Below are 10,067 nucleotides of genomic sequence, written 5' to 3' on the forward strand. Positions count from 1 at the left end.
ATTTTACATTTCCTTTTTTAAATTTATTTCTGAAGTTTCTTGTTCAGATTTTTTCTTTAAATTACATCTTTAACTTTCTTTTTTAATTTTCAGCTTTAAGTTTCTTCTCTAAAGCTCTTCGTTGACTTTCTTCTTTAAATTTTCCCTTTAAATTTCTTTGGAAGTTTTTTATAATGTTGATAAAGTACAAACTAATGTTTTAGGAGTAGATCATTAATTTAGTTTGGTTAATTAAGTTAATTAATTTAAATTAGTAATGATCCATCAACATTGAATACAAAAAATAATATAGCGAACTGTTTGAGTGGAATGGGAAAGCATGAAGAAGTTTTAGAAATTTGTAATTAAATTGATAAATTACAAACTGATGTTTTTGGATTTAATCATCCATAAAAATTGAATACAAAAATAAATTAGCAGTGTGTTTGGTTGAAATGGGAAAACATGTTGAAGCTTTAGAAATTTATTTTCAAGTTGATAAAATACAAACTGATATTTTAGGAATCAATCATCCATCAACATTGGGTACAAAACATTAGATAGCAAACTGTTTGAGTGCAATGGGAAGACATGAGGAAACTTTAGAAATTTGTTATCAAGTGTGTAAAGTATTGACTGATATTTTTGGAATTAATCATCCTTCAACATTGCCCACTTTGGGAATCAACCATCTTTCTACATCATGAACAAAAAATAGTATAGCAAACTATTTAAATCGAATGGGAAAACAAAAATAAGGTTTTGAAATTCATCATCAAGTTCATTTACCACTGACTGATATATTGGGAATCTATCATATACGATTATTGCGCACAAAAAACATATATTGATGGGTTTGAAAAGTATCAAACGAATAGAATTCGAAAAATGAGGTTGCTTGCAATCTTTTAGAACTTATTTTTCTTCTTCTGATTTTTTTTTTTTTTTTTTAATGTAATTTTATGTAAATTAGTTTTTTAATTTTACATAGCTCTTCATGATCTTTTTTATTAGAAGTTATTTATCTAGTGCGAGATTAAAAGTATTCGCACCAATCGTGTTATATGCGAACTTAGTATCGAATGCAGAATAATGATGATCGTATATCGAAGAATATAATGTAATATTATCGATCGCAGTGTTTGTTAATCAAAACAAACCTTGTTGTTGTCCTCGTATGAGTTAAATAGCCGAAAATAAACAATACATTCTCGCTCGTACAACTAGGAGTGGAAGAAAGATAACATTTCTAAAATCTTTTTCTTGGGAGCGACGCATCGTATCGTACATCCTTAAATATTGATCAATGCATCGTGTTCAATGCATCGCCAAAGATAAATTGAAATACGCATCGTTAAACAATGCATCGAAAAACTTCCATTATTAAACGATGGATTGAAAGACTGCATCGTTAAACAATGCATCAAAAGAATAAAAATGAGATATGAAACAGATTCAAATCTAAATTTTTTTTTATTCATTGATCTTGGTGAAGTTATCCCAAACTAAGGAAACTTTTGGCATCTGGAAGGGAAAAAAAATTTAACTATATCGTACATCGTTTATCATACATCTAACAATCTATCTATATATCAATCAATCAATCAATCAGTAAATCTATCTACACATTTATATATATCAATCTATCTATATACCTATCCATCTAACTATAGATATTTATTTACATATATATATAATTAAGTATGTAAGTATTTAATCATAGACCATACATTGTACATTGAAAAGAAATATTTTAAATAAAAAGCTAACCTTGTTGATTTTAGATTGTAAGTAGAAGATTGTTATGGAAAGTATTCACTGGATATGGGTTCAGAATTTGAATGATCTAAGAATTTTAAATGAGCAAAATTTATGTCTTATTAATAAGTCATTTAATTTAACGATTTACGATCCATTTTATTTTTTTTTTTTGTTACTTTTTCTCATGTGAAAGGAAAAATACATCTAGTTATTCTTAATATATCATTGGTTAATACACGGTCGTTTACATAAAGCGACACAGCGCTGTTATTATGCGCATGCTCCAGAAATAGAAATCGAAAGCGATGTAAACATGAAAAAAATTTATGATTTATCAATTGTGGCAATCCTAACGTTTTCTCAAATAACTTTACAAATAGAAATCTTTTTTAAAAAATGTAAATTGGGATAGTTCCTATAAAAAGCAAGTTATACATGTCTTAAAAAAACCTTAAAATTTAATTGCGCGCGAATGTTAAGAACTGAAAAAGCAGCTGTCGATAAAGGTAAAAACTGAGAATTTTAAAGTCAAAACAAAATAAAATCTGATCGTAGAATTTCCAGATTTTTTTTTTAACACTGAAATTTTGTCTATATACAACATTACAAAGCAAGTTTTACTGAGCATTCAGTTTTTTTACTTTGCGTTGATGGCTTACAAGTGATGACAATATTGCATTGGTTTTGGCTGGTTCTAAACTATATACAACTGCCACGACTCATGGAGCTAGCGTTGTTTATAAACTCGTATTCTCTATATAGTTGCTGAAACCTGGTCTGGAGATGAAAATGTGGTTGAAAATACTCCTTTCACCTTTTATAAAGAAGAGAATGGAAAGTTTGAGATAAATTTAGCACTTTGGGTTTATGTAAAAGATCTATCAACACATATTCTCACACATCTTGATCCACTAGAAAGGTCTAGAGTTACCTAAGCAAAAAGTAAAATCTTTAGAAAAAAAATTAGTTTAGCAAATGTAGCATATGTCAATTTGCAAATGACATATGCTATACTCTAACATTAAAGAAAATTTTAACACTGCTAGTGTAGCTTACAGCATTAAAATAAGATTTATGTAATATGTACATCTTTGAAAGTTGCCAAATTGTTTATACTTTTGTTTTTATGCAGCTGTAATGGTCTTTTACATCATAAGTTCATCCCTGAAAAAAGATATTCAAGTTAAAATTGTAGAAGATTATGTTGGAGGAAGTTTTAAGTTGAGCTACCAGATTATAAATACTTTAGTGCCTCCGAAGTTATACATGTTGAAAGATCACGCTATTCCATTTTTGAAAAAATGGAGTGCTGGCTTTGGATTGTATGGGAAAAAACGTGGAGAATCAATTTATCTTGAGTTTAATAATTTAAAGCATATTTATCAATCTATCCCTTACCCAATAAAGCGGTTAAAAAGCATCCAAAAGTTTTACCATCAGAAAACTAATCCTAAAAGTAGGGTGTTAATTCCAGAATCACAAAAAAGAAAGAGAAAAAACGAAAATTGTCACAGTTAAAAACACTTTTGGTAACAGTATTTTAGATTTCTTAATAATATATATTTCCTTTTTTCTTTTATTTGTCCCTACTAAAGGCAAATAAAATGTAGCTATAATGGTCAATATGGTAATGCAGAAAAGTGCCTTTTTTGTCCATTAAAAAAATTTAGTGCTAAGAACAGCCATAAGAAATAAATAGAGGAAGGTCTCCTCGAACTTTTTCAAGAAAAATGGTTAGATTTCCACGATTAAAAACCTAGAACGTAGGGTCCAAAAAATATAAACAAATCACGTGTAGTTAACCAGCCATCTTTCTCAACAACAAATGTTAACGAACATTTAGATGTTCCTTCTCTTGTTTTAAGTGTTTTAGTACACAACCGGGTTGCCGTTAAACTAATTTAAATTAAAACAGCAACAAAAAAATTTGTTTATATTATAGAATGTGCAATTACTTGGTTTCCAGAGAAAAATTATTTTCTAAGGGCCGTAACCATTTTGAAAGCGTTGATTTTTTTTCTTAAATTTGCGCACGCGTACAATAACAGCTCTACCAAACGACCGTAAATACGAAAAGAGTCGAAATGAAATTCCAAGAGCCGCATGCGGCTCGCGAGCCACGTTTTGGCTATCCCTGTTTTAGAGCATTAACTTTTTTCTACTCAGCCGTTCATTTTATAATCAACACCCATTACCACAATAACCAACACAACAACACCCAACACCACAATACTTGAAACACCTAAAATGTTGATGATGAAAAATACAAAAGGGTTTCTTCTGAAGCTATTTTTGGTTAAGTTTTTGAAAATCCTCCGAAAGTAAAATTTTAAATTTTTGTTATTTTAAACATCTTTATTCTACGTTACTTTTCTACTATTTTACTTTACTGTCTGTTTTAGTGGACCATAAAAACTGCGTGATAGTTTGAAGTTTGAAGGTTTCGGCGATCCTCTGCGACAGAATTGTAAGTCATAATTACGAATTAAAATTCATTATTATTTGATATTAACGGAAAAAAGCAAACCGCGATGTTTAAAATATAACTCAATACAATAGCTAATTAACTTAAAATATGATAACTAACTAAACAACTGAACTGATAAAAACATTTCAAGTTAACAAACTGATTTCTCAGTGATGGCAAATAATATGTTTCGCTCAGAATACCTCTTTCTATACATTTTACAATATAACTAAATCCTTTTATAATATAATTTATAAGTCCTATTATTTGATGAAGACTTTTTCTCATCGATGACTATTGTTGTAAACAGTGCCGGCCTTAGAGGGGGGCAAGGCTGGGCGCCGCCCAAGGGCGCCAGGAAACTGGGGCGCCAAACGTTGTATGCAAACTTCAACAATATAATAAATAGAAAAAATAAGTCTACCTAAATTTTTTCGAATGTTTTTTTTTTTTATAAAAATATTTTCTTTAAATAATTTATTTATTGTATTATTACACTGTTAAAAATTCTTTATGCAAAATTAATAATTTTGCTAAAAAGTGTTTCAATCATAGCATATATTTTGTGACTTAAATTCATTTTTGTACTTGTATCTTTCTCGGCGCCAATTATTTTGCGTTCCATCTATTTAAAGTTTGAATTTTAAACGTTATTTTCGGTACGAGTTGCGAGCGGGTTGTTTATTAATTTGTAGAAGAAATTTAAAGTTGTATTTGTGATTCAAATTCAGTTTTTGTCAAGTTTTCAAATTTTGCGGTAATAAAAAGGAGGTAAGTATAAATAAGGAAATTGTTTATGAATTATTAGCTTGCGAGTAATTTTTTATTTCAAAATTTTAGACAAATAGAAACTGTCAGCAGCAATCAATGGAGAGTACTCATAATAAAGAAAAAAATGTTTTTAAAACTCATAATAATAAGAAACCATCTGGTGCTCAATACAGAAAACGTAAAGCAGAAAAAGTTGATAATTTGAAGAAAAATTAGGCACCGCCGATTCGGTTCGTAAAATCCGCAAAAAGCCAATCCGACTTATTTTGCGGATTAAAATAGTCAGTTCGTAAAAATTTTTCGGATTAATAATCCGAAAACTAATTTACGAACCACTAGCGAATTTTTTTTTTGCGGATTCACTTCGCTGTTCGGATTATCAATCCGAAAAATTTTTACAAATCAATTTAACTTTTATTCGTTTAGCGAATTATACGAATCGCGTTCCGTTCGCGTCACCATTAAATGGTGTGGTCCAAAAAAATTACGTTTTTATTATGTGCGCGTCCTATAAATAGTGGATTTCTTTTTTATTTTCAATCAGTTCTATTTGGAAATCTTAACATACAACAATTCGTTCAACAGATCAAGTCTACTATTCTTCACCTACATTTATTACGGTAAGCCATTATTATATTAATTTGATTTAAAAGTTAAGAATATTTCAAACTGAATTTTTGCGGTTTTTTTTTTTTTTTTTTTGTGGATCGAATTCCTTTGCGAATTATTTCGCTTTGCGGATTGCTTCAATTAGTGGATTGGTCCGATAAAATTTATATTGTAATATTTCTTCTACTTAAATATTAACAGAAATAAAAATAGAAATAGAGATAAAAACTAGTTTGAAAAATTGTTACGCTCATTTCAATAATTAAGGCAAATAATTAGTTCTTTTATTGAAAACTTTATGCATGCCTCTAAAATATCATTTATTGTTAAGACGAATATTAAGGAAAATTTTCAAATAACTTAATAAATAATTAGTTCTTTTTCGGAAACTGTTTGTATGCATCAAAAACTATCACGTTTTATTAAGGCAAATATTAAGGAAATATTGAGCCAAATATTTCAATAAAAAGTCAGTAAATCGAAAATGTGATTTGATCCGTGTTTTCGAATTTTTAATCCGAAAAGTAATCCTTATTAACAATCTGATCCGTTTTTGTGGATTTTAAATTCAATAAATAATCCGAAATATTCGTCCGATCCGATATGGCAAACTCAATCCGATTCGTTTCTTTTTTTTTTTTTCATTTCACTTTTTTTTTCTTTTCAGATGCCTAAGCTGTCTAATATTTGGGAATTCTTCAACAATGTGGAGGAAAACAAGGCAAAATGCAAGGCCTGTGGCAAAATATACTTAATCAATAAAAGCACCACAAGTCCTTTAAGGAACCATTTGAAAAGAGTCCACTTGAATTTATATAAACAATTAGAAAGGAAAGACAAGCAAAAATCAACAATACCAGACATTTTTGATGAGCTTGCCTCTGAAGACTCAGATTTTGAACAAACACAAGAAAGAGGAAAAAAGAGGAGATGTCCACAGACACAAAAAGATACACCAGTATCGCCACAGCCTGGACCAAGTGGAACTTGTGGCACTTCCAACACACAGACACTGCAAGGCAGAAAACAGGCTACCAAACCTGAATGGGAAGTTACTGACATCAATCAAATAAGAACTGTTGTTGACATTACTAAATGGGTGATTGAGGACACTCAACCATTTTCTATTGTAGAAACTGACGCATTCACCCGGATGATGAGAACTGCAACCAACGGTCAATTCAGAGCCATTACAGCAAAGAATATATCTACAAAATACATTCCTCTCCTTTTTAAATTCATCAAGGAACAAGTAAAAAACATTTTCAATTCAGACAAGTCAAATCTTGATGGAGTGGCCTTTACATCCGACGTGTGGACCACTGATCACACCAATTTGTCTTTCATGAGCCTTACACTCCACTATATAGATTCAAAGTTCCAATTAAAGCGCTTCTTGGTAGAAATGTCCTACTTCCCCGAACAACATACTGCCGACAATATTGCCAAGAAGCTCAATGAATCTATCAACAAACTGGAACTTGATTTTGAGTCAAAACCTGGATAACAGTCGACGGTGCAGCTAATGTCTAAGCAGGTGTTAGGAAATCAATTGGGGTTCAAAGTGCAATTTGGTGTGTCGACCACCGTCTAAATCTAGTTGTCAGTGGTACTGTCGATGATAAAAGATGTCCAAAATGGTCAATTCTCAACCACAAAATAACAAAATTAGTAGGTCACTTCAACCAGTCCTCTCAAAAAGCTATGACTTTAGTTAATGCTGCCAAAGCCTTAAAAAACTCCAGAACAAAGTTAGTACAGAGATGCCCCACAAGATGGAACTCTGACCTCCATCAAATGGAGTCTGTGGTGGATCTTCTTCCGGCGATGCATTCTTTAAAGAATCCGAACCCTACTGTTTCTGGAGGTTGTAAGTTGACAGATCTTTTACCAACAGATGATGAAGTGGAATCTATTCAATCTGTCATCCGGCTTCTGAGAGGCTTTTCAGAATTCTCTGAGAAATGCAGCAGTGAAAAGAATGTTAGCATCTGTTCCGTTATTAATTGCCTATACAACATCAGAGGAAGATTAGCAAGGGAGATGATCAAGCCAAAAACCGAGGTGTCATCAGAGCTTGCTCACTACTTCAATGAAGATTTAAACAAAAGATTCGAAAAGGGAGTTGATGAATATTGAATTCTCTATAGCTCATTTTTTAGATCCTAACAGCAAGGGCATGTGCTTTGTGGATGAGGGGGAAAAATTTGAAGTAGTCAAAACTGCAGTAAAAAAAGCTATGGAAGAACTGTCAAAAAAAGAAATTTTGGCTAGCCAAAGCACTCCTTCCCCTTCAATGTTGGATGATGAAGATGACGACGACTTTGATTTCACTGAACAACTGAGGAAGAAAGTGTTTGGTGCAGGTTACATTAATCCTGGAGGTGAAACAAGCACCAAGAAAGCCATTTCTACTGAAATTGAGGGGTATTTGAATTCAAAACCAGTTCCAGCAAATACAAATGTACTGGAATTCTGGAAACAAAACCAGTATATTTACCCAATAATGTCAAGGCTGGCCAGAAAAAACCTCTGTATACCTGCTGCATCATCAACATCTGAAAGAGTTTTCTCAACAGCAGGGAATATATACAGCTCTAGAAGAACCAATCTTTCAATCTCAAAGGTTGAGATGTTGGTATATATGAAAGAAAACACTAAGCAACTCAGTAAAATTCAAGACATTGTGTGGCCAGGAAATGAATTTGGAAAATGATTAACTTTCAGTGTGATTTTGACTTTTTTTTATTTCTTAACAAGGAAATCATTTCGTTTCATTGTATATTTGAATATTATAAATAAATAAAAATGAATTTTAATTCGAAAGCTTTTTTTATTCTGAATCCGTATAAATCCGTAAAAATAATATCGGTTCGGATTCCAATTCGAAAAAAATTTTTCGAATTGCAATCCGATCCGAAAGTATCGAATCGGATTGCAATCCGAAAAAATAATCCGAAAAAATTTTAACGAATTATTTTCCGATAAATTATTTTCGGATCAAATCAATCCGTAAGTAGTTTGAACCGTTTAGCATAGATAATTCGGTGCACAATCCGCAAACCGATAAACAGTAACGAATCGGCGGTCTCTAAGAAAAATTATAAAAAACTTGAAAATTATTTTACATCGGAAAATAGTGATTGTAATAAAATAAAGGAAGGAGAAAATGTTGCGCATATATTTAGTCAACCAGCGATGAAGAAGACGGAATAGTATTAGTTGGAAATGTTCACTACGATGAAAAAGATATCGATAACGAAAATGATGATGGCCAAGATGGTGATGTAAATGATCGCACCAAAGAAACAGCAATCGATTACTCAGACTGTGGCCAATTCATCGCAACATTCAATTTGTTGATTATGTAATTAATATAGGTGCAATATTTGGACACATATCCACGCGGTAATAGAAGACGACATTTTTCAAATGCTTATTACAACCGAAAACTTTCAAATGGTGAGGTTATTTCACGACGTTGACTTGTTTACTCAGTTTCTAAAGATGCGGTACTTTGTTTTTGCTGCAAATTTTTTGGTTTCAACATGAATTTAAAGTTAAACGGAAATGGATTCAATAAATGGAAGAATTTAATAGAAGCATTAAAAAATTCACGAAAATAGTAAGTCACACAGAAATGCTTATCAACTATGGATTGAGACAGAAATACGAATGAAAGCTGGTGAAACTATTGATAAACAAGAACAAAAACTAATCGAAAAGGAGAGTTTAAGGTGGCGAAGTGTTCTTGAACGATTGATGAACATTACTTTATACTTGGCAACAAATAATATGGCCTTTAGAGGTTCTTCTGATAAATTGTATGCAGTTAATAATGGCAAATTTTTAGGGTTGGTACAATTACTCGCTAAATTTGATCCGATCATGTTAAACCACGTCACGCTAGCTCTTAAAGGAGATATTTCTGATCATTACTGTGGAAAAATCATTCAAAATGAAATGATAGATATAATGGCATCAAAATTAACCAACATAATTATATCCAAAGCTCTAAAAAGTACATATTATTCTATTATTGCTGACTGCACTCCTGACGTATCTCACAAAGAACAGCTCTCGCTTACGATTAAAGTTGTAAATATATCAGAATATCCTATAAAAATAAATGAACACTTTCTTGGGTTTTTCAATGTTAACGACACGACAGGTCTTGGTTTAACAGAAATCATAATTGGAGCTTTAAAAGATTTTGGTCTGAATATAAGCTTTTGTCGAGGGCAAGGTTACGATAACGGTGCAAATATGAAAGGTAAAAAGATAGGTCAACAAAAGCGAATATTAGATTTGAATCCTTTGGCTTTTTACCTTCCATGTGGAAGTCATTCTCTCAATTTGGTTATTTGTGACGCAGCGCAGTCTTCACTAAATTCCAATTAACGTTTTTGGCATAATACAAAGATTATTCACATTATTTTCTGCATCAACTTCACGCTGGAATGTTTTACTTAGTCATACA

At 31.4% G+C, this 10,067-nt stretch overlaps 1 protein-coding gene and 1 pseudogene across 1 annotated transcript; both read left to right on the forward strand.

Moving 5' to 3' along the window:
• The first annotated feature begins 5,228 nt into the window (after window positions 1–5,228).
• Window positions 5,229–7,094, forward strand: LOC149883498 (uncharacterized). Its single transcript, XM_090097191.1, has 2 exons — window positions 5,229–5,598; window positions 6,255–7,094. The coding sequence occupies exon 2, from the start codon at window positions 6,255–6,257 to the stop codon at window positions 7,092–7,094; it is 840 nt and encodes a 279-aa protein (XP_089953317.1). The 5' UTR covers window positions 5,229–5,598.
• Window positions 7,095–7,883: 789 nt separating this feature from the next.
• Window positions 7,884–9,988, forward strand: LOC149883499 (zinc finger MYM-type protein 1-like; annotated as a pseudogene).
• The last annotated feature ends 79 nt before the right edge of the window (window positions 9,989–10,067 follow it).

The sequence above is a fragment of the Hydra viridissima genome, unplaced genomic scaffold, assembly GCF_058129835.1.
Source record: "Hydra viridissima isolate aposymbiotic clone 2 unplaced genomic scaffold, HvirCarnegie_v1 scaffold_9, whole genome shotgun sequence".
In the NCBI taxonomy this organism is placed as follows: Eukaryota; Metazoa; Cnidaria; class Hydrozoa; order Anthoathecata; family Hydridae; genus Hydra; species Hydra viridissima.